This window comes from Callospermophilus lateralis, chromosome 1 (assembly GCF_048772815.1).
Source record: "Callospermophilus lateralis isolate mCalLat2 chromosome 1, mCalLat2.hap1, whole genome shotgun sequence".
NCBI lineage: Eukaryota > Metazoa > Chordata > Mammalia > Rodentia > Sciuridae > Callospermophilus > Callospermophilus lateralis.
Genome location: NC_135305.1, coordinates 215,215,746 through 215,239,842, shown reverse-complemented (window position 1 = coordinate 215,239,842; position 24,097 = coordinate 215,215,746). Strand labels below are relative to the sequence as shown.

General features: G+C 53.1%; 2 protein-coding genes and 1 long non-coding RNA gene across 9 annotated transcripts; 1 reads left to right on the top strand and 2 right to left on the bottom strand.

Moving 5' to 3' along the window:
• Positions 1–694: 694 nt before the first annotated feature.
• Rgl3 (ral guanine nucleotide dissociation stimulator like 3) lies at positions 695–14,640 on the bottom strand. Of its 7 annotated transcripts, none has more exons than XM_076848290.2 (20): positions 14,258–14,632; positions 13,730–13,843; positions 12,855–13,081; positions 12,637–12,690; positions 12,260–12,474; positions 7,898–8,037; positions 7,598–7,813; positions 6,947–7,050; positions 6,776–6,860; positions 5,591–5,647; positions 5,399–5,488; positions 5,172–5,204; positions 4,970–5,091; positions 4,194–4,289; positions 4,028–4,096; positions 3,853–3,946; positions 3,073–3,201; positions 2,871–2,985; positions 1,809–1,949; positions 695–945 (listed from the first exon to the last, which is right to left on the bottom strand). In XM_076848290.2, exons 1-19 carry the CDS (start codon positions 14,288–14,290, stop codon positions 1,831–1,833), a joined length of 2,112 nt encoding a protein of 703 aa, XP_076704405.2. In that variant the 5' UTR covers positions 14,291–14,632; the 3' UTR covers positions 695–945; positions 1,809–1,830. The 7 variants fall into 7 exon arrangements, with proteins under 7 accessions (XP_076704405.2, XP_076704416.2, XP_076704430.2 ...); XM_076848301.2 differs by having other exon boundaries at positions 695–860; XM_076848315.2 differs by lacking the exon at positions 1,809–1,949 and having other exon boundaries at positions 14,258–14,633.
• Positions 14,598–17,749, top strand: LOC143393878 (uncharacterized). Its single transcript, XR_013090652.2, has 2 exons — positions 14,598–16,000; positions 16,506–17,749. It is a non-coding gene; the product is annotated as an uncharacterized LOC143393878 (long non-coding RNA).
• On the bottom strand, positions 14,772–23,862 carry Odad3 (outer dynein arm docking complex subunit 3). Its single transcript, XM_076848368.2, has 13 exons — positions 23,307–23,862; positions 21,488–21,609; positions 21,328–21,405; positions 19,570–19,740; positions 19,364–19,465; positions 19,156–19,281; positions 18,861–18,983; positions 18,189–18,341; positions 16,823–16,983; positions 16,586–16,742; positions 15,825–15,980; positions 15,303–15,387; positions 14,772–15,139 (listed from the first exon to the last, which is right to left on the bottom strand). Exons 1-13 carry the CDS (start codon positions 23,551–23,553, stop codon positions 15,021–15,023), a joined length of 1,800 nt encoding a protein of 599 aa, XP_076704483.1. The 5' UTR covers positions 23,554–23,862; the 3' UTR covers positions 14,772–15,020.
• Positions 23,863–24,097: the final 235 nt, after the last annotated feature.

Sequence of the window (24,097 nt, the reverse complement as noted above, 5' to 3'; positions counted from 1 at the left end):
GATTTTTGCTGTGGTCACTATGGGAAGGAGGAGCTCTGTTGGCAGAGGAGGGCCCTCAGACCAGGGCCAAAGGGCAGTTAATTAGGTAAGGATGGATTGAGTCAGGAAAATGAGAGCTGATTCAAAAGGAAATAAAATGCTAACACCTCCAGAGCACGTTCCCCTCCTCCAATCTGTTGTCAAGGCCACCTGCCTCCAGGGTTCTGTTCCTCTCCTCAAGGAGTTGTTAATGAGCACTTCCTGGGTCACTCCCTTCCTGCCTGTACCTCTGAATGGCTCCTTTCCTGCTCTTGGTTACTGCACCTTTCGGTCAAGTAGGTAAGATAAGAGGAAGAGGGGGCATGAGAAGAAAGGAAATCTGAAAGCTACAAAAGGACAGGACACCCCCTCCCTCGGGCACCAGCCTTGGGTCCCCTCCTCTACAGAGGAATCTCCCTTCTCTTCTCTTCCCTCCTCCTCCTCCTCCTCCTCCTCCTCCTGCTCCTCTTCCCCTCTCTCTCCTCCTCTACCCTTTAAACAAAACTTTTTGCTCTTGCCTTGGCATTTCTCGGTGTTCAGTCTCCAACACCAGGGGAATGAAACCCAATCCTGATTTCCCAGAACCGGTGTCAGTAGCACTGGTGGGATGTGAGCCTGCCTCAGAGTAGGGCTATACTAATTGTCCTTTTGGCGACTGTAACAGAGAACCAAATAATAAAGGCTTAAGAAAGGTAGAAATTTATTTCTCTCCTAAGTGACAGTCCAGTGGCAGCATCCTAAAATGGCAGCTCCAAGGTCACAGAGGCCCAGGCTCCTTCCAGCTTGTTGCTCAGTCATTCAGAGGACATGGGCCACTCCATCCAAGATGATCCACTCCACATCTTCATTCCAACCAGCAGAAAAAGGAGGGAGAGGGAGATATATACCCCTTCTTCTTTCCTTTTATATCTTATATGGCCACACTTGCTGCAGGGATTTAGGAAACGCAGCTTTAACTAGAATGGCTAGCTAAAAAGTCAGTGACTCTATTACCATAGAAAAGGGTAATTGGATTTTGGGGGATAACAGACAGTCTCATTCTCAGAGAAAACCACAGCCAAAACACAGCAATAAAATTCTGATATCTTTTGAGTCCCTGGATCCAACTGTGCCTGAAGCAGACACAATTGCCTTCTCAATTATATGAGCTATCAATTTTCTTTTTGGTACGTACCTGTTTGAATAGGATTTCAACTACTTAAAGCAAAAAAACTCTCGAGAGATATAAAGCGCTTAGTAGATGCCCAGCTCAGACTAGAAGCCCATGGTGGGCATGTTAATATTATTACTACTGTGCAGTGGCCGCTCGGCTCCTCGTCTGCTTTCTCCACTGGTTTATTCTTCTTACGGGCAGTGAGAGCTCACGTGCTCTTTCCGTCTTCATGGCCCTTACTGACTTCTAATAGGGTAATTTCTTTCTGTTTCTGATGGAATTTCAAATCTTCACTCTCCTATGTACACATCAGGAAAGACATTGCCCTCCAAAAGTCGGGGAGTCCCCCTACACCCTCCCTCCATGGGCGGCAGGGTCCACTCTGGCATCCACAGTAACTCTCAATGCCTTTCTCAGGGTTCTTGGTTTTCTCTGCCTTTTTGTTACCGTCGTGGCCACCCTGCATGCTAATGTCATGGGAATGAGGGTCCAGGACTCAGAGGTCAGAGGGGCAGGGGCTGATGGGCTGAAGTTGAGGCACAGAGCCCCACGAGGGGACAGAGGCTTTCCAGGAGAGGGGTTCCCGGCCCCCCTGGCTGTAGAAGCCAGGTCCCAAGTTGCCCAAGGGGCCTGTGACCTGGAGGGAGGCGAGGGCCACCTCAGCTTGCGGAGGCAGAAGGTGTGTGCCGGGTCCCCTCCTTCTGCCGTAGCACAAAGTCCCCAGGGGCAGCTGGACTCATTGCGTAGAAGACGTTGGCATTGTCAGGAATCAGGAGCTCTGGCCAGGCATGGAGATGGTGGTGGGCTCACAAAGGACCTGGGCAACTTTCTACCATTTGTTCTAGAGCCTCAACAACCTTGGGTCCCTACAGCTAGTGCTGATCCAACCTCATTCTCTTCTCATTGGGGACAGTGACAACTCCCCAGCGCCTGGGCCACCTCCTACCTTTCCTGCAGTGGGGTCTAAAGTGCTCACACCACAGCTCCCTGCACACCTCCCCCTCCCCCTACCACCTCCCAGCCAAATTCAGGCTGCGGTCACCATGAACTTGGATGACTTGCTACTTCCCATCTGCTCGAGTCCATGGCCTTTGCAGTTTCATACATTCTTTCCCAATGTCCAGCCACCCTTCCGCCATGACTCTGGCCTCTCCTTGTCCAAGACTAGACAGCCTCTGACCTGCCTCCACACTGAACAACCTCATGCTCTCTGGCTTGGGTTCAAGAGCATATGGCTCTCTCCTCTTCCAAGTTCAGGCATCTCCAGGGTCCCCATGGTGAGCCTCAACAACCTTGTTTCCTCCTATATCTAAGCTCAGACACCCTGTCATCTTCTGCCCCTCCAGATTGAGCCCCCCAAAAAACTCATGATCCTACAAATTTAAGGTTGAACAAACTTCTAGTCCCTCCTTGCATTTGACTATTGGCTCATAAATCCTAGGAAGCCAAACTTCAGTGCCCCCTCCGTCACACCAGACCAGGACAACCTCCTACCTGGCTCAGCGTGAGGGTGGGAAATAGTACAATGTTACCTGAACCCACGGGATATCTTCCTCCTCCTCCTCCCCACCCTGCTCCATTTTACCCCAAACTGTGCCTAAAACACCTTGTGGCCCTGTGAGCCCAGGTAACACTGGGCTCCAGCCTTGGCCCTGGCCACCTGCCTCCCAGTCTGGTGCTCCCAGCTGTCCCTGCTTACCCCTGTCCCCAGGAAGGACTTGGAAGAGCTGGTAGTCACGGGCCCAGGGCTGGGACACATTGTGCTTCTGTAGGGCTCGCTGCACGACACTGGGGGTTTTGTCCTGACTAGTAAGCTGGAAGAGGGGGGCAGGAGGTGAGGTGGGAGGGCCCCAGCCCCAAGGGCAGGCTGTCCCCAGCAAGCCTCCAGCCCAGCCCCTCACCAGAATGCTCCGATAGAGGTTCCCATGGTTGTTGTCAATGCTGATGCGAATCACACGGGCCTCCGAGCTCTGCTGCCCAGGGAGAGGGTTGCGAGGACTGCTCAGGGACAGGTCCGGGCCCAGGGGCAGCTGTAGGCAGTGGGGGGGCAGAGGCATCCGCAGGTGCTGATGGGTGGGAGACCACAAGGCCCCTCCCCCAGTGGTCTATTCAATAGGCCTAGGGTCACATTCCCCAGCACACACAATCAAACGTCCCTCCACACCCCCAGAGTCAGGGACACACGATTAGGGGACACAAGCAGGCCCACATATGCGCCAGCCCATCATACCTAGACCTCGTCTCCCTGTTACAGAAACAAATGTGCACATGACCCAGATACACACAGATCCGCATTCACACGCAAATCCTGTGTACAGGAAAGCAGTATGTGTTCACACACGCTCACGCCTGTTGTACACCCGCGAGCCCATGCCAGTGAACAGCACTTCCCACGGTGTCCAGCCCACAGTTCCCTTCAGGTGTGCAGGTTCCTAGGGACACACCTGAGTAAGAGGGTGAGTATTCTGCAGAATGCCCTGTGGGTGAGCAGGAGCTCGCCTCCAGATCTGTGCCACGAGGTGGGTGACCGATCAAACGTGGCTATGGAGACCCACATGGTCTCTTGGATGGACCCCCAGAGAACTCAATGGGTCCCACACTCCTGTGTGTATACACACACACACACACACATACATACATACACACACAGCCCTCCATGCAAACACAGGCAGGCGTGGTACCTTGGTGCTGGGGCCCTGGGGTCCTGGAGAAGCAAGGGGTCCAAGATGACGGTCCTCAGATCTAGGGCTGGATGGGGGGGACCCTGGGGACAGACTGGGGGGACACAGTGAGGTGGTAGCTGCCCTGACCCCTGGCTCTGCTGTCTCCAGGCTGTCTTCTAACTGGGATACCCACCTGGAGGTGGGCGATGAGGGGTCTCCAGGACTGCTACCAGGGGACGAGTTTTTCTCTCGGGACAGCTTCCTGAGGATGGAGACAGGGGGTGAGGCTGAGGCCAGACTCAGCCCTGGAACAGCCCCCAGTATCTGCCCATGCACCCCCAGCAGCCCCCAAGACTCACGCACTAAGACGTTTAGTGAGGCTGATGCGTCTCCGGACACGCGGGGAAGTGGGACAGGACGCGGCTGGTGGCTCGATGACCCGGGAGACTCGGTAGCTGAGGGGTCAGTGTGTTGATGGGGGTTGGGTCCAGGCATCAGAGACAGATGAGGAGACAGGAGTCAGCGTCAGTTGGGGTCAAGTTTGGGTGTGAGGGGGAGAAGCTGGGAGTTAGTCCGGGTCAGGGAGGAAAGCAGGTCAATGAGGGATTAGGGCTCTTTAGGGATGGGGTGGGATGGCTTGGGTGGTAGGTCTACAAGGACTTGCAGAGTGAGAATAAGATGAATTGGGTCAAGGCTAAAGTTCAGGACCAGGTCATTACTGGGACCAACAGTGAAGGTCATAGATTTGAGAGAATGAGAAACAATTGGGAGAGTTGAGTCTAGTTGTCAGGAAGACATCCAGGCTAGGTCCATTGCTCAGAACCAGGGGTCAGTTATTAGGGTCATAGACTCAGATGGCAGAAGTCACGAAAGGACTCATCATCAGATAGGATCAGGTAGGGAAGAGGACAGATGGACAGTTGTCGCATCTGGTGGAAGTCGAAATGGCAGGTGGGGTCAAGTGTGGGATTACAGGTCGGTGGTGACCCCTGAACTAGGCTGGAGGTCACAGGTTGGGACCCAGGCTCAGATGTGGGTCTTGCAAGGAGCCAGGGAAGTGCACTGGGTGAGCAGGACCTTGCGTGTGATCCAGGGTCAGCTGGGGTGGGGCTGGGCTAGACTGCAGGGTGGTCACCTCTGCTCCTCGCTGAGCTGGCGCTGGGCACGCAGGGCAGCCAGGACAGGTGGGTGGGGGCTGAGGCTGTAGCTCCGACAGCGCCTCTGCAGCTGCTGGATGCGGGCCAGGATCTCCCATTCCTGAGGGGGCAGTGGCTGAGACCCTGCCCCCCTGCCCACACCTCAGGCCACCTCCTTATATCCTCCCCAGTGCCACTCACCTTCCTCCTCTTCTCAAAGTTGATCAGATCCCCCTGGGGGCAAAGTTTATTTGAACTAGAGCCATCAGAGTCCAGGTTAAAGGGTCAAGGTCAAGAGCTAAGAAGTCAGGAGCTCCACTGTGCTAAGGGGGCTGGGGTCAGGAGTACAAGGCAGGGTCCAGGGTGAGTGCTATGAGGCCTACTGTGCTGGGGTAAGTGCAGCTGGGATCAAGGGTCAAGGGTCAGACCTCCAACATGTCCGGCAGAGCTGTGTCCAGCATCACCAGGTCCGTGAGAAAGGTGCCAAGGTAGGGAACAGGACCTGGGGGCAGTTTCTGCTGCCCCCAAAGCTCTAGTCACTAGCCGTCGACACTGACCCCATCACCTCCCATCCCTCCCCAGGGTCCCCCTCAACCCCCATCCCAAACTAGAACACTCACTGAAGGTAGGCTTCCTGGAGGGTTGTCCTCTTGTTGGGTTCCCTCAGTGGCCTCCTCCTGGCGGGGGGGGGGGGGAAGGACTGAGTGACCCATCCTCAGAGAGGTCACCTCAAGACCCACCATGTACACCCCTCCTTCTTTCAAGAATCACAAGGGAGTTTTCAAGCCAATCCAAGGAGGGGGCTACCCCCGGGGAAAGTACAGGTGGAGAGAGAGGGAGAGCAGGGGTGCCGGGAGTGGGCACAGGAGGGAATCCTTGTCCCCAGCCTGGATGGGACAGGCCCACTGGGAATTTGGTTCATCATTGCTCTGCCTGCTCGTCATGTGGTCACTGGAGTAGACAGTGCTGCATTCTGCATCTCCCTGTCCAGGGCTGGAGTCCCCCTGCTCCTGGGACAGTGGTCATGCCTGGTTGGTGGCACAGCAGGAATAGCACCTGGTACACAGTAGGTGCTTACGCAGGGCTTGTCCCCTGAACTCTCGTTATTTGAATATGCCTTCACTAACAAGGCATTTATTGAGCACCTACTGAGTGCCATTCACCATCCTGAGTGCTGAGTAGTCAGCAGTGAATGAGAGAGACAGAATTCCTGTCCTGATGGAGACCCAGGGAGGGAGACAGCAGCAGCCAGGCCAGCCCCATGACAGCAGGGCAGGGACAAGGGCAATAATGCAGGCAGGGGCATGTGGAGATGAGGGGGCGCAGCGGGGCCTCTGTGGGGAAGCCGAGACCTGCAGGAGTGAACAAGTCGCACACTTATCTTGAGGGTTCCAGGCCTCACACTCCATCTATCTGGATTCTAAGAACCAGCTCCTGGTTGTAATTAGAAAACCTAACTCTTGCCTAAAATGAATCCGACTTGTTGGCCCACATTTAAAAATCTTGCTTATCAAGGTAAATCCCCAGAACAATTTTTTTCACACTTGGCTATGACTTTGACCTTCAGTAACCTTCCCTCATGACTTCTTGGATATTGTGAAATGAATAAATAAGGTTGTGGCCCAGTGCGAACTCTAATGGAAACAGCAGAGAAAATTAAAATGTGAGGCTGAGTATGGACGGGAGAATTGTCACTGCTGAAATGCAGTGAAAGGACATTGTGATAAGGACAAGACGATGCCTCCTGCCTGGCCCCAAGTCCCCTTGCTGGGCCTGGGGTTCACTGGGTTCCAGTCTGTCTGTACCTGGGAAAGAATCTCTCTGCTACTGAGGTGGTTGTTTTCATCCGAGAAAATCTGTGAAAGTTTCCTGAAAGTGGATAACGGTTCCCTGGAAGGCCAGAGAAGGGTGGTCAGGGGTCAGGAGCTGAGGTCAGAGCTGGGATGGGGTGGCCCCCACCCTCAACCCAGGCTCACCGGCTCACAGCCCCCCAGCTGCGCTTGAGCCTATAGATGGGGTTAGACTGCAGGGCGGACAGGATGGCTCGCAAAGAAGAGAAGTTCCGCAGTTCTCGGCAGCACTGATGGGGTGGGGGTGCTGGTCACATCCCTAATCTGATTCCCAGGCACCAGGCACCTTTGCTCTTGTGACTTCTGACCCCCAAGTCTCGCCCCACACGTGACAAACTAAGCCTCTTCCTTCTCCCCTCCCTCTCCGGACTCGGCTGGCTGCTCCCTCTGAACTTGGCTTCTCCTGGTCCCTGGGTCCTAGACGTGTCCACAGCCCCTCTTCTGGACCTAGAACCCTCCTCCCTGAACCCAAGTCACCGCAGGTATCAACTTACTTCCCCTCCCATGGCCTGGACACATGCCCCTCTCTGTCCCGACCCCCCCCCCCCCATTTCTTCTCAGTTTTCAGGCTCCGGCTCCGGCCTCACCTCTGCCCAGGCTCCCTCAGGATGCCTCCAGTCTTCTTCCCTCCCCATCACCCCCACTCTCAGCCTCTCAGCCCAGCCGTCCCAAGCTCCTCCCATCCCTACCCCCAACTCCTCCCCTTCCCCCGCAGGTGCCCTGGCCCCGCCCTGTGCCCCTGACCCATCTCACTCGCTCCCGGCCCTCGGCACACACCTGGGCTATGCGGATCCACTTCTCGATCCGCTGTGCTCTCTGCGCCGCTGCCAGTCCCGGCGCCCCGAGTACGGAGCCCAGCACACAGCCGGTCACTGTATTGAACTGGGCCACAGTGGCACGCACAGTGGGGGCCACGCCTGAGGCCCCTGGGCGGTCCCGCTGCGACCACACCGAGCCCAGGCACTCGCAGGAACGCACCCGTGAAAAGAGCTCCTGGTCAGGGGAAGGCGGTAGGGTAGGGGCTCAGCAACCCGCCTCCCTCTACATCCCCACCCTGCCGCCGTCTGCAGTCCTCACCACATCCATAAGGGTCAGCTGCTCGGCCACCTCGCCCACACTGAAGTCCAGGAGGTCGGGACCTTCCCGCCTAGGCCCTTCCTCCTCTTCCACGAAGCCCTCCGGAGAGTCTGGTCTGGGGGACTGGGCCCTGGGAGGTCCTGAGAATTGACATGTAGTTTAAAATGCTCACTTGGGCCAGGCACGGTAGCACAGGCCTATGATCCCAGTGGCTTGGGAGGCTGAGGGAGTATGATCGCAAGTTCAAAGCCAGCCTCAGCAGTTTAGCAAAGCCCCAAGCAACTCGGTGAGACCCTGTCTCTAAATAAAATACAACAAAAGGGCTGGGGATGTGGCTCAGTGGTTAAGTGCCCTGGGTTCAGTGGGGGAAGGGGAATCAAAACCCTCAAATTGAATCCAGAGTTGCCTGTGTGATCTTGGGCAAATCCTTTTATGCTCAACCTCACCTTCCTCATCTATAGAGTGAATTCCCTGAGTATTTTAATAGATGTAAGAGCAACAATTATGAATACCTCACAGGGGGGCTGGGGTTGTGACTCAGTGGTAGAGTGCTCGCCTAACATGCATGAGGTACTGGGTTCGACCTCAGCACCACATGAATGTGAAATAAAGATACTGTGTCCACTTAAACATAAAAAATAAATATTTTTAAAAAATGAATGCCTCATATGAATTAACTTGCTAGCTCAGGGCACTAACTCCATTGAAGGAGGTGCTATAATTTATCCACCATTTAAGGTGGGGAAACTGAGGCACAGAACAATTTGCCCCTAAGTCACACCTTCAGTAAAGGGCAGAGCAGAGATTTAAAGTGGAAAGCAGGATTTGGAGTTGTATTAAGATCAGACTCTTCTGTCCTCTTTTGGAGAGAGGGAAGGTTGTTGTCAGAAAGTTCCAAATTTAGGGATGGGATGTAGCTCAGTGGTAGAGTCTAGCATGTGCAGAGCCCGGGGTATCCATCCTTAGCACCACAATGAAAAAAGTCCCAAATTCAAACCCAGGCTTGTCCACCAGCCTTGCTGTGCAAATCAAGATAAAACATGCCTTTTAATCTCTTTATGCCTTAACTTCTTTATCTGAATTGTTTTAAAAGAGCAAATGAGTTATGCATACCAGACTGCTATAAAGTATTCCATAAACCTGAATGATTTTTCTGTGGTGGGTTTCAATGGTGGCGCCCCCTAGGGGACATTTTGGGGAAAAGATCTTGCTTCCTGGAAGGATGACTGCATAGCTAATTTAGCCACCCCAAAGCCAATGGCCCTCCAGAGATTTGTATTATGGGAAAAATCTATTTACTATAATTTGCACCTAGAATTGATTGTTTTGCTCGTAAAGCAAATTGTTTTGGCTTCTAGGATGCAAGTACCTTGAGATTCTGAACTTTGATTGTTTGGAAATTGCAAGTATTATTCACCATTTTGGAAAGCAATGTCACCATTGTCTATGTAGCTGTCTTTGCATTGTGAGTGCACTCTCTGGCACTAGTTGGTGTTTGTGGCTGTCACCTTCACTGTGATACTACTACAGGCAAAGTAACTGGACACCCTCATCATGTGTCCAAGTGAGTCATGCCAAGGCATTAGTACACCAAAAACATCTTTATGCCAGGCCTGGTGTTGCACTCCTGAAATCTCAGTGGCTCCGCTTGAGGCAGGAGGATCGCAAGTTCAAAGCCAGCCTCAGCAATTTACTGAGGCCCTAAGCAACTTAGCAAGACCCTATCTCTAAGTAAAATACCAAAAAAGGTCTGGGGGTATGGATCTGTGGTTAAGCACCCTGGGTTCAATTCCTGGTGAAAAAAAAAAAAAAACATCAAAACCTGTTATTATTGTATAAGTGACTTACATTATTTCTCCTTCATATGATACTACCATATTGTCCTAAAATTATCTTTGCTTAATTATCTCTTTCATTTCAAATTAGACATGTTGCATTACAAAATATTAATTTTTGTGAGAGTTGGGGGGAAAATTGCACCTAAACCTAATCTAATGTTTAGATTTCTGAGCAATGAGGGGGAACAGAGGAACACCTGCATGGCACCATGGGAAGCCGGCAGGTGAACCTAGAAGAATGTGAGACACACCTTAGGACAAATGACCCTCCCCAACACACACACATACACACACACACACACACACACACACAGCATCCAAGAAAAAGCAAGGGAAGGGGAGAACTCTTATAGAATAGTGGAGACCTGGGAAAGAAACAAATTCCTTGAGTGGAATTTCTTTACATTCCAATTTGAAGAAACGTTGTGAAACAGACAATTTAGGAACAATGAGGTTATCTGAATATGGACTTAAAATATGGTAAGTGTTTCTGAATTTCTTGAAATGTTTATGGGCATGAAGGTTATGTCTTAAAAGCCCTCATCAGTTTCAAGTGCATACCCAAGGTAATTAAGTGTGGGGTGACATAAGTCTGAGACATCCTTTTTTTTTTTTTTTGGTCTAATTGAAAATTGTTGAAGTTAGGTAATAAGTGACTAAATGTTTTTTATACTAGTCTCTCTAATTTTGTATATGTCTGTAGTTTCCCATAGGAAAAAGTAAACTCAAAATAAAGATGTTAGGGTTGGGGTTACAGCTCAGTGGTAGAGCACTTGCCTAGCACATGTGAGGCCCTGGATTCAACCTTCAGGACTGCATAAAATAAAGGTATTATGTTCATCTACAACTAAAAATAATTACAAAAAAAGTGTGTTTCAGACACTAGCACATGGTAGGTATTCAATAAATGTTCATTTTTCTCCTCTGACCGCAAGGGGCTTATAGCCCTGCTTTTTTAAAATGTTGATTTTGTGTTTACTTGCAGTAATGGAGATAGAACACAGATTTCCCCCCCATGTTAGGCAAGTGTTCCACCACTCAGCTACACCCCAGGCCCTTTTAAAAATTTTTCTTTTGAGATGAATTCTCACTAAATTGCTGAGGCTGGCCTCAAATTTGCGATCCTCCTGTCTCCACCTCTCCAGTAGCTGGGATTGCAGGTGTGCACCATGTCCCACTACAGCAGACAGAATTTTCTGCCATGGTCAACATGTGCTCTACCTGAACACTTCAGTGTGATTACCAATCTTTGGAAATGTGACCAGCATAATGGCAAAAGTGAATTTTTATTTTAAAAAATTAACAAATTTAATTTTGATTAACTTAAATAGCCACAAAGGCTAGTAACTACCATATTGGGCTATGTGATTCTAAAGACTTGAGATTCACTGATTAAACCTTGGAGGCAAGGGAGGGAAGGGGCGGGGGGGGGGATATATTAACAACTGAGACTTTGTCACCAGGGATAGAGAAAGTGGCTGCTACTTTGGAAAGCAGAGAGGAATGTGGCCACTTTAATCTTGGGATTAAAGGATAAGGATTAAGGAGATAGAAGCTTTCGTGATAAGGATCAGATCAAACACAGATGGGTGAAAGCTGATACTCTGTAAGCAGGATACAATTATTCTGTCAACTAATCCATGTGATTCCTGCTCCTGGGGGCAGAGTCAGGACAAGACTAATATGATCCTCCTCTCCTGTGCTCACAGGCCACAGAAATGAACAAAAGCTAGAATCCAGGGAGGGATGTCAAGAGTGTTGTACAGAAAAATAAGAAAGACTAAGTGGACACACAGGTTGGGAGGGGTTGTCTGTTAGGAGAGGGCCAAAGAAAGCCACTGTGAGTGAGGAGGTGACACGTCAACAAAGACCTGAGTGAGGTTTATAGATATTTTCCCCCACTCCAAAAATGTTCTATATCAGTGGCCAACAACTTTTTTCCTACAAAGGATCAGACAGCTTGCTGGCACCTAGTCTACAATAAAATATCAATATGACTAATGGTTGACATTTTATTATAAGTGGTAGATATCTAATAATGAAGGATCAGTAAAATAATACTATTGGCCAAGTCCCCATTGTTTGTTTTCTTGCTTACTGAATATCTTTCCTGAGGAATTGGGAGCCCTAGTCCATGGTTACATGGCCAGAACCAGTGGCTGAATATTTAATGAATGAATAAAGAGCCTAATGAAATAAGCACTGTTATCACCACCACCACCCCCTTTTCAGTTCAGAGAAGTGAAGTGATTTATCCATGGTCACAAAGTCAGCAAATAACAAAACTAGGATTTGAACCCAGGTCCCTTGGGCAGAGTACTTTTGGATAAAGGGGGAGCAAAGGCAAATACTAATTATTTGATAAAGAGTTAAGATCTTCATTTTACAGAGGGGAGAACTGAGACTCAAGATGGTTTAGAAACCTTGCCCAAGATCTGTGATTCTGAGAGTGGGGAGGAAGTCAGAAGGACAGACAGCGTGGGACTGCCTTCTCAGAGCACAATGGGTACCCAGAACCCCTCACCTGCCCAAGTCACCAGCAGCTCCTCCTCTTGTTGCTTTCCCTCAGGCTCCTCTGAGAAATCCTCCAGAAGCTTCTCTGCTTCCCGGGCCTCAGCACTCCCTGGGGCTGCCCAGCCCAGAAAAAGTCGGACACTGCCCAGGTCTGGGTGGGTAGGAGGGTCACAGAAATCCTGGGGGTGGTCCCGCAGCCAGGAGCCCAGCACAGATACCACAGCCCTGGACAGAGGAGCAGGCTCAGAGCTGGGCCCAGAGCTTGGGAGCTCCCAACCTTTCAGGTCAGCCAAGCCTCCAGCCCTCAGACCTCAAGACTGACCATTGACCTTGGAAATACTTTCCTCCCTCCACCCTACTCATCCCCCACCTTTCAGGGCGGCCAACCTCAAGTTCTTATTGAAGCTCAGATCTTGTCCTTCCGTCTTCTTGTTCTCTACCCTGGGAAGAAGCCCTCATCAGATGAAAGGGGGGCGCCAGAGGGTGCTTAGAAGGAGGGCTCTGGGGTGAGGAGTGTTTCCTGGTTCCAAACCTGGGGAGGTGGGGGAAGGAGCCCAGGGGGGAATCTGGGGATGAGAACCTGCAGGTTTCTGAGGGCCACTGACCTGGAAGGTGGGGGTGGGGGCGGCGGCGGTGGCAACAGATACTCCAACACTCGGGCAGTGGGCACAAAGGCCCTGTGGGTGGCCAGGAAAGCAGGCACAAAGCCCGGGTCCTGCTCGCGGTCTCCTGACACCAGCTCGCTCACCAGCCTCTCCAGCCGAGCGGCCCTCAGCGCCCGCACCTTGCTGGTGCGGTAGTGGAGGAAGGTATCGGCAGCGGGAGTGGGGGTCTGCGGGGGCGGGGGCAGGGAGGGGCAGCAGTGAGAGACCAGGAGAGGCCCCCACGCCCCTTTTCATTCACGGCCATCACTAGCCATTCCATCTGATCTTATGTATTCCTCTGAATCTGAATATTTCTGATTTATTATTTTGCTTTGTCCATGAAGGACGCTTCAGCAACTGGTTCCAGGCATCTTTGTCCTCCTGAGCCCTGACCTGGGTCCCTCACTTTGCCAACCCTGGGCTTCTCTGGCCCTCCAGTCACGCTCCACCGGCTGTGCTGAGGCCCCACCTACCCTCACCTGGCTGCTTCCAAACTTCACCGCTCCTTCCTGCTCTGACCCACTAAACCCGACTTCCCCAGAGCCGTCTGTCCAGTTCTGCCCTTACCTGGTTACCCCAGGTCCCGCTCGGGAACGCACCATCGCCCGGCCTCACTATTTCCTGGATCTACCCCCACTCACCAAGCCGCCCCCAGGTACCCTTCTACCCTCACCTGGTCACTTTTAAGCTCCGCCCTTCCTTCGAGCCCCACTGCTCCTGGCGGCCCAAGCTTTGCTCTCCAGTTTCTCCCTCACCCGGTCACTCCCAGGTCTCTCCGCTCAACCCGCCCTCACCTGGTCGCCTCTTGCCCCCGACCCCCCCAGCCCCTTCCTCACCTGGCTGCCCCCAGGACCCTCCCCCGGGCTCCGGCGCTGACTGCGCTGCCTGCGCAGGGAGACACTGTACACCGCGCCGTCCTCGGTCTCCTCACCCCAGTCCTGCAACGGCGCCTGGACGGGAGGCGGGCTCAGGACAGTCCCGGGGCCACGGCTCAAGTTAGCCGTTGGAACTCAAGCCGAGCCTTCCTGGGGGGTTCCCGCTTCCCGCGGGGGTCTACAAGACTCGGCGGGGCAGGTCCCAGGTAGTGCCCTCCCGCCCTGGGTACCCTCCTCCCAGGTTCTGAAGGGGTGGGGTGGCATTTGTGGAGTCCTAGGGTTCAGTCTCCTGGATGTTTCTGATCTCTCCCTCAGATGCACCCAAAGACCCCCGCCCATGAACCAGCCACGTCACTGGGTCAAGAGCCCCGAGTCCCGAAGTGGGGACCGGAGGCAGATCCGATTTGAGTCCTAGGGGTGGGAACCTTCAGTTTTTGGACCGGGGACGGGTCACCGGGTTGTGAGGTTCCGAGATCCCAACCCCCTTACCAGGGCGAGCTCCTTGCTCGCCGACCGCTCCATGGCCCTCACCCGTCCTGCTCTGCGGCGCCGCTGAGTGAGGCGGAAGGGCCGGCGGGCAGTGGCTGAGCTCTGGGGCAGGCGGGGCGGGGCGGCCGGTCTCGCTTGGGCGGGCTGACCCGGGACTCTGGTGGCCCCCCGCCCGACCGCAATGCCCAGGCCCACCTCGTAGAGACCCCGGTTCTACCAGTGGGCGTCTATCAATCTGCCTCAGGAGAGGCACGTCTGTCCCCGAGGGAGGGCTTTTTCTCTATCCTCAGGTGTGGAGAGCTGAAGTTGTGTATGCTAAGGGAGGGCAGGTATGTGTCCCCAGGCCGAGTCCTCTGTCCTCAAGTGGTAGGGCTGCTCCGCCCCAGGTGTGGGGGTATCCCTCGTGACTTTATGCATCAGCTGATAGTCATCACGCCCCAGGTTGGAAGGGGCTGTCTGCGGCCCTGGGTTTTATGGGACGATGTCTTTTCAGTCGTGCAGGGGGTCAAGAAGAGGTGAATACCCAGGAGGCTGGTCAGTGACCTTTATTGCGCGATTCTGAGGCCAGCGCTGACCCGCCTCGGGAGATTTACTGTGGGAACATCTAGTCTGGCCCTCTCTCCTCCGGGCTGCCACTGGCCTGCTAAGCTCCCCGTCCGGGCCTCATCCAGCCCTTGAAGGGGCCCCATGGACCCGTGACTGGACCCAGAGGAGTCGGGGGCTCTGAAGGGGAATGGAGGCTCCAGATGGGCAAGATGCGAATCTAGGACCTCCGCGAGCGGCTGCGCTTCTTGCTGCGGGTTTCGATTAATTTCTGGGAGCGGATCTTGAGTGAAGCGCGGCTCACCACTACGTTGTCCTCCTCCTCACTCTCCTCTTCGTCTACGAGGGCATGGGGCGATGCGGAGATGCGGCTCCCCAAGCTCAAATCAGACTTTCCTTCCCAGCCATCACCACCCTACCCACCTCCACCTTGGACCTGAGCCCTTGCTCAGACCACCTCTTGCTGCTCCAAACCCCACCCCCTTTTCCAGCCAGCACTGACCGAAGAACTTGTCCTTGGAACTGGCAAGGTGCAGGGGGATGCGAGTGTTGTACTGGGGCAGCTTTCCTTCTAAGGTGGCATAGAACTAAGTGGAGGGGGTAGAGAGGGAGGTGAGGGCGGGGCTGGGGCCCCAGGGAAGTTCCTCTCCCCTCCTCCATGCCGATTCCAGAGACCACTACCCACTCCTATTTAGTTTTCCTCCAACCCGTCATTCTCACCAGACACGCTGATGCCCAGCTGCACCCCCTTGTCACTCAGGCCCACCGCGGGTCTTTGGGGCTCTGCCCCTAAGTCTCTGGATGCCCACCCTGAATTCCCCAGTCTAGCCCTCTGGCCTCGCGAGACCCACTGCAGCTCTTTTGGCTCCTCTCCCTTTGTAAAAGGCTCACTCCACACACCAAAACCGTTGTCCCCTAAGACCCCTTTCCAGCTCCTGAGCTTCTCCAACTTGGCCTCCTAAAGGCTGCCCCGCCCCCTCAGCCCCAGGGTCTCCTGGGTCCTGCCCCGTGGCTTCAGGGGCACCTCGCGGTCGGCGATGTGACGCAGCATCTCTGGCACGTCGTGGCTCTCGAGCTGTGCCTGCAGTTTCAGCAACTTTTCTTCCACGAGGCCCAGCAGGTTCTGCAGATAGTCCCCAGCGTTGGGATCTAATTCCTTTCCCGCAAAGCGGCCGTTCTCCTGCGGCCAGCGAGAGCCAGGTCAGTTGCAAGGGGCTGGGCCTCTGGGGGCTGGGCCACCAAGCTGGGGTTTTCCCTCAGGGACTCGGCTGCAGAGGGGAGGAGCCACCCGCTGGGCTGGTGCTTACCCAAGGCGCCCGGACTCTGAAATCAAAGGCCACGCCTGGAGGGCGGGTCTCTGAATGCCAGAGGCATAAAAAGGGTGCGGGAGACCTCTTGGTGAAGGGTGGAAACGCGAGGAAGGCAGTAGCGACCTTCTGAAAAAATGGACTTGTGCAACGACAGGGTGGGGCTTCTCCTGTCTCCTGCCGCTCCAGGATTGGAGGAGGGTCTCTGAGGTTTTGGGTGGAGGAAGAGTAGGCCTTTCCCATGGGGAGCGGAGTAGAGGCAGGTCAAGGTATCTAAAATCCTAGGCCTCTTGGGGGTAGACAGGGCTTTACCAGGGATATGGGGCGGGGACTCCGATGAGTGGGGAGGGGCTTTCCTGTAGGCGGAGCTTTTGACATCCTGGGTTCCCTGGGCCTAGGCGACGGTACCCCCAAGCTTGACTGAACCTCTAAAGTCCTAAGAGGCTGTGGAAGGGAACCGTTCCAGGGCGGGGCCTACCACTTTGACGTGATTCAGCTTGCTCGCCAGGTGCTCAAGGTTTTCCTTAGTCGTCTGCATCGCCCTCAAGGTGCGCTCCAGCTGATCCTGTGCGTCAGCATGTCGCTGCCCTTCGGTCTTGAGCTTCTCCTGCATCTCAGTTTGCATCTTCTGCTGGCTGCAGGGGGGGGAGAAGTCACCACCGAGCACTGCCGACCTCGCACTCCCTCCGGCCTCCCTTGAGCACCCTGGCCTCACCTCACCATCATGGCCTCCCCAGAGTACTTGAGGTCTTCGAGCTCCCTCTGTAACCGCTGCTTCTCTTCCTTTAGCCTCATCAGCGTCTGTTGGTTCTCACTCTTAAGAGCCTCCAACTGAGCAAAGGTGTCGCCCTGGGCCACAAACCGCCGCACCACGGACTGCGGACCACCCAGCCCCAGTCAGAGCCTAGGGAGGCACAGGCCTGCTCCTCTCCTCTCCTTCCTCCCCACCACACAGGATAAGTGGTCTAAGCTGATGGCTTCGGCAAACTGATGTATGGGGGCAGTGTGGGTCGGACTCCGGGTTGCCTCAAGAGTGTACAAAATCCCGGACAAACCATCTTTCTTGCGCCCCTGTCTACATTTGAGCTGGCCAAAATCGATATAGAGTGGGGGACAGAGCAGCAGTGAGCATAGCTGCTTTCCAAAATTAACGTGCCAGTAATTTCTGGCAGGGAATCTCCTCCATTCTCACTAGTAATACCGGTGTCTGGGGAGCCATCCGCTCACGGGACCCACTTCTGAAAAGGGGTTTGCCTTGGTGCCCCAGATGATCCCATATTTGGGAGTTCAGGGCCTCCTGGGGATCAACTCCTTGGGAGCAGCAGCAAGGTCAGAGAGAACCCAAAGGGTACAGACTAGTGTTCCTCAGTGGAAACCGGGCACTTTAAGGGGACACAGGAGCCTTGAAATTTTTTCAAGCCAGGCGCGGTGGCACACGCCTGTAATCCCAGTGGTTTGGGAGGCTGAGGCCGAAAGATTGAGAGTTCAAAGCCAGCCTCAGGGAGCTGGGATTCTAACTCAGTGGTAAAGCCCTTGCCTCTCATGTGTGAGGCCCTGGATTCGATAAAAATAAATAAATAAAAATAAAGATATTGTGTCCCTCTGCAACTAAAAAAAATAATAAAAGAAAAATCCAGCTTCAGCAACTTAGCAAGATCCTGTCTCTAAATAAAATATATTTAAAAAGGGTTGGGGATGTGGCTCAGTGATTAAGTGTCCCTGGTTTCAATTCCTGGTATCAAAAAAAGGAAGAATAAGAAGAAATTTTTCAAAGAGGACAACTGTAAAATGTGAGAGACAGGACAAGACGAGTCCTCCCCCAGGGGGCACCAAAGAAGTCGGCGCAGGAGTAAGACAGGAGGAGAGGAAGCGGTGCAGGCAGTCCAGTGGGTCTTGTGTAAGGGGCAGCAGTTTCTCCGGTGGGGGTGGGCCGGTAGCTGAGGGGAAAGGGGTGTCTCTCAAGAAGAGAGCAAGTGCGTGCGCAGAAGCCTAGGCGAGAGGGGAGGCGGAGTGTGGTGGTCTCCCTCCCCTGGATGCGCTGGGGTCCGTCTGGGGAGGGAGAGGGCTACTGCGGCACTCACGTGCGTTTCTGCTACGCCGGTGGCGTCCTTGACCTTGCCGAAAATTGTCTCCATTTGGTACATGTTCCAGCGCCGTCGCAGCTCCTCGTCCTTGGCGCGCAGGTGGTCCTGGAGTGTGTCGTCCGACTGCAGCAGTATGTGCTCCCGCTGAGTCTGCTCTTGGAGTGAGTCAAAGCCAGGGTCAGTTGGTGGACAGAGGTTTGGGGCCAAGGCTGGGAGGGGACAGGGTTCAAACTGGGGATTGGAGGCCGGGCAAAGACCTGGAGGCAGGTAAGAACACTTGGGCGGGGATCAGGAGGTAGGAGGTGGCTTCAGAGCCAGCACAAAGGGGAGGAGTCAAAAGAGGGGCGGACTGTCAGCAGGGTCAGATTTAGGTCAGGGAGGCCTGGTCAGATGGGGGGAGGATGAGTGGAGACCAGAGAGTAAGGGGAGGTTCTGGCAATGCCAAAATGGGGTCACTTAGGTGGGAGGGAAGGAGAGAGAGGAGGGCAGAATGTGGATGTGGTGGATGTGGGAGGAGCCCTCACATCAAGTGGAGGTGGAGTCAGGGAGGGGGGGGGTTAGAGTAGGGTCCAGGGTGAGGGCTAATGGGGACATGACTGGGAAGGGACAAGGCCAGGTCGTGTTGGGTTTGGGCTGATCACGAAGCCCTGCACCCCTGGGTGCGCCCACCTTGCGCTCCATGCGCTCGTTCTGCAATTTCTTCTCCTCAGCACGCTTCTTGCAATCACTTATGAAGCGCTCACGGCTCTTGCGTTCTCGAATTACGGTCTCCTCCAGATACTGCAGCTGGTTCTGGAGGGCGAGCAGAGGGGCAGCTGGTACCCATGTCGGCTGGAGGCAGAGCGCACAGGCCCCAGTAGACACTGCCGGGACAGTTCGGCAGGGTGTGGTGGACAGACAAGAGCGGCTCAGGAGAGGCTGGGTTCAGATTCTGGGGAGGAGACCTTGACAGGTGGGCTGGCACCTTGGCAATGTCCCGTGCGTTGAGGGCCTCTTGATTCACCACGTGGAGTTCCTCCACCTCCTGTTTGGTTCTCACCACCTCAGCCTCCATGGAGTCCAGACGGTTGTCCAAGTTGAGGCTCTCCTCCTGGGCATGGGAGTGGGACAGGTCTGTGGCTGTGGTTCGGGGCAGACCTGCCCTCCTCCCCACAAGCAGGCCTAGTGCCTACCTGGAGATAGGCCTTGAGCTGCAGGTACACATTGGTAATGTGTTCTGCCTCTTCTGCCTTCATCCGGGCCTTCTCCAGGCGGTTCTCCAGGTTCCTCAAGGTCTAGTGGGCAGCAGGGCTGGCTGAGTCCCCTCCCTCCTCCATTCCTCCCCCGGCCCCAGCTCCCCAGGCCTTGCCTTGCACCTCCTTATGCGAGGAGGCCCTACCTTGGCCTCCTCCGTGTTGCAGTTTTGTGCCTCGGTCATCTCTAGCTGGCGAAGGCTGTGCTGCAGCTGGAGCTCCTCCAGTCGCTTCTGCCTCAACACCACCTGGTGTCGCAGGGCATTTACCTGCTTCACCTTCTCGCTCAGCTGGTGGTCCAGGTGCTCCAGGGCCTGCTGCAGGAGGACAAGTTCGAGAGCAGGGGCCTGAGTCTTTTAGTTCCTCCCTTCTCCCACAGAGTGGCCTTGATCTCCCTTTTTTAAAATTTTTATTTATTTATTTATTGTTTAATTTTTTTGTAGTTGTAGATGGGCAGAATGCCTTTATTTTATTTGTTAATTTTTATGTGGTGCTGAGGCTCGAACCCAGTGCCTCACACATGCTAGGCAAGCGCTCCACCACTGAGCCACAGCCCCTTCATCTCCCTTCTTATCAGCGTCCCTGCAGATTTTCTTTGATGGACTCGATCTCCAAATTTCCACCCACCTCCCTGGCCATTCAGTCTCTGGTCTCCGTGTCTTTTGTTTTTGGAGCGAGGTATTCAAAGACTCTCCTCCTGGTTCATACCCTCCCCACTGGTGATTTTACACAGTCTCAGGGGCTTAGAGGCCATCTCTACCCTGAAGACACCTAAACTAAGCCTCCCCTTATGCCCACATGCATACTCTCAAAATCATCCCTTCCAAAAGCACCTGATTGTCTCACCAACTCGTCCTTCTGCCATTTTTCCCATCTGGGCTCATGGCAGCTCCATTCATACTCAAACCCCAAATCTTGCTCAGTCATAAAATGCCAGCACCAAAAACAGACAAAAAAAAAAAATTCCCAAACTTTGATGCCATCAAAGATTTTTCTCCCACATATATCTCATTTGTTAGCAAATTCTTTCTTATCTCTGTCAGGTTTCCCTGGAGGTATATCTTTCCTTCAACCTCTACCATTTTGGTAGTAGTGCAGGACAAAGCATCTTTCACCTGGATGACTTCTCCTCTGGCCTCCCCTCCTGTCTTGTTGAAGTCTATTTTCCACTTCAAGGAACCATGACACGGAGTGAGGCCAGGATGGGTCTCCCTACCTTGCCTCACTTTCTCCAGCTATCCTGGTCTTCACCTGGTCTCCGCACTGGATGCTTCTTCTTACCTCAGGGACTTTGCACTTGCTGTCCCCTCTGCCAGGAGTTCTTTTCCCATATTTTTTCTAATGTTCCATTCCCAGCTCGTTTGGAAAGAGGTCTTTGCTGACTTTACTCCCAATCTGAAGTACCAGTTTTTGCCCTTCTCTAGTAAATGACACTGCTTTATTTATTTCTCTTATCATTGCTGGAAATTCCTTTGTTCTTAACCTCTGTTGTTCAGTCCACCCCCCCAAGAGATGAGGTCCCTAGATTGCTCAGGTTGGCCTCAAACTCCTGGGCTCAAGAGATCCTTCCGCCCAGCCTCCCACATGGCTGGGATTATAGGCTGTACCACCATTCCCAAATTTTGGAGGAGGTTTTGTTTCATTTTGGGTCTTGTTGGTCAGCTTCTCTACTAGAATATGAGCTTTTTGGAAGGGAAACTTGATCTGTTTTGTCACTGCATGGTCCCCGACACCTAACACCATGTCACACAGAGCCAGTGCTTAATCGAGATTTCTTCGAGGAGTAAATGATTGGCAGCCTGTGTAGGGAAAGGTTTGGAGAGGTGGAAAGTGGCAGCAGGAAGTCCAGTGAGAAGGGTACCCAAGATGGAGACAAGGGAGCTGGTCAGTGGGGGGAGGCAAACCTGGCCTGTCCTGTTCTTCAGGTATGGCTTCTCTGATTTCCATTCTTGAATTACTGCCTGGACCACTTTCTCATCTCCCTGCAAGGAGAGGAGCCCGTCACCCCTCACTCAGGCCACCTGCATGCCCCCAGCACCCAGCCATCCACTTCTTCACCCTCACCTGAAGCAGGTCCGTCAGTTGCAGCTGGAGAATCTTGGTCTCCTCTCGGAGCTGGCTGATGGTGTCCTGGTTCTTCTTGATGTTCCACTGGGAGCTCTCATAAAAGGCTTTCCGGTCACTCTCTGGGGGCAGGTGAGGTGGGCAGACGACACAAGCTAGTGTCATTAGGTAGGCGGATGGGACTTCCCAGAGGGAAGATCTTCTTGCAATCAATCTTCAACTTAATATTATAATGACACTTGAAGATGGAGAGAGGATGGTTAACCGGCACAGGGAAATAACTTCCAACATTTTCTAGTACTGTAGGATAACTATGGCTGACAGCAAGTCAATTGTACATATCAAAATGGTACAGAGGATTTTGGGTGTTCTCCAAAGAAATGACAAATGTCTGTGAATATGCCAATTACCTTGATGGCGGCTCCACATTGTGCACATGCCTTGAAATGTCTCACCATCCCCTCAAAATACATGTTAAAGTAGTTTGTTTTCAGCCCTTATTTATGTGTTGGGTGCTGGACTCAGGTCTTTCCAGGTACTCAATATCACATTCCAGTAAGTACACATCATACCCATTTCACAGATGAGAAAACCGAGGCTCAGATTGGTTTAAATTACTCAACGTCACAAGCAATCTTACTCCTGCATCCACACCTTCAACAGTTATTCAAGGTTATCTCCTTCTCCTGTCTCTTTTTTTTTTTTTTTCTTTTCCAGAACTGGGGACTGAACCCAGGAGTGCTCTACTACTGAGCTACATCCCAGCACTTTTAAATAAATTTTGAGACAGGGTCTTGCTAAATTTCCCAGGCTGGCTTAAACTTTTCATCTTCCTGCCTCAGCTTCCCAAGTACCTGGGTTATAGGTGTGGGCCACCGCCCCCCCCCCCCGAAATATTACTTCGTAGTAAAACCAATAATGATTTACACACTAGGATTTCCCAAATATCCGCTCAATTGGTGTTTTGGCTGAATAATTTGCTGTGGGAAGCTGCTGTGTGCCTTGTAGGATGTTAAACTGTATCCTGGCTTCGGCACAATAGATGCCAGGAGCAGCTGCTCTCCAGCAGGGTAACAACCAAAAATGTCTCCAGACATTGTCAAATGGCCACTGGGAAGGACAAGATTGCCCTATCCATGAGAACTATTAGTTCTCATACTATTTCCATTTTACAGATGGAAAAATAGCAAGTAGGTTAATGTTAAATGGCCTGAGGTCAAACAACTATTATGCAGAGTCAGGTTTGATCTCAAAAATTCTGGCTCTAGAATCTGTTTTTTCGGAAGAACCGAAATTACAGTAAATATGAAATACAATCCAGTCAGTTCACTCTCTCATTGTTTCTGGCAGTGCTGAGGATTGAACTCAGGGATCACACAAGCTAGGCAAGCACTATTACCACTGAGCTACCTACTCAACCCCTACCCCAGTCAGTTTTGAGCTCAGAAGTTTGAAAAGAGAGATGAGGAAAACCATGAATGAGTATGAGTGTTTCTTTTCGTTTTGGGTACTGGAAATTGAATCCAAGGGTGCTCTACCACTAAGCTCCAGCTCCAGCCCTTTCTACTTTTTATTTTGAGACAGGGCCTCCTTAAGTTTCTGAGGCTGGCCTCAGACTTGGGATCCTCCTGCCTTAGCCTCCCAAGTCGCTGGGATTGGAAACTTGCTCCACCAAGCCCGACAGAAGCGTGAGTTTTTGCCTCCAGAAACTGTCCACCTAGATTCATACTAGTGAAACTCCTTTGTCACACCATGCCTAGTCAAACTGGGTGGTCACTGTTGACCCTCGATCCTTCTGGGTCCTCTGGAGCCATCTTACCTAATAGTTGAATCTTCCTTTGCAACTCAACCACCTGTGCGTGCACAGACGTCTTCACCGCCCCGCGGAGGGATTCCGCCTTGGAACTGCGTGCGGGCCAGGCCTGTGCTCGCGTAGCGTGCTTGCCTCGGGGATAGCCATACTTGGCCTGAGCCTTACTGCCCTTGGCTTTGGAAGAAGGTGTAGAGACCTGGTCCTGAGCAGTCAGGGCGTTGAGAGAGGCCGCCCTGCACAGAGGAGACGTCATGACTGGGTTGGGGCCAAGGACTGCTAGGAGCTAGAGGAGCAATAGGAGTCCGCTGCTCCGGTTCGGGATCCGTCAGCTCAGGTTCTTCGGGCGCCTGGAATGCACTTTCCGACGGCTTGGCTGGCCCTCTCAGCATCTCGCGGTTGCTAGGTAACCTCCTCCCCCTCCTCCCTCCGAAGTTCCCATGGAGATCGCCTGCGTTCCACCCTACGACTCTCATTGGCTGATGACGCGCAGAAGGACGGTCTCTGATGGGGACGAGGCCTAGCCGCGATGCAATCACGTGTTCATCGCAGTTTTTTTTTTTTCCTTTTTCTTCTCCCGCTGGGGGTTCACCGGCATTTTTCAGGAACTTTCTGTTCCGGTTGCAGGAGCCGCCACTCCCAAGATGGAGGCACTCTGCGCCGCCATTAAGCGCGATTCTTCAGATCAATCCTCTCTTAAGACTTCACAGTCCTGCCCAAGATGGCCGTCTCAGTTCCGGCACCCGCATGTTAGCCACACCCAACATGGCTTCCCTGAGCTGTCGTTCTCCCAGGAGCAC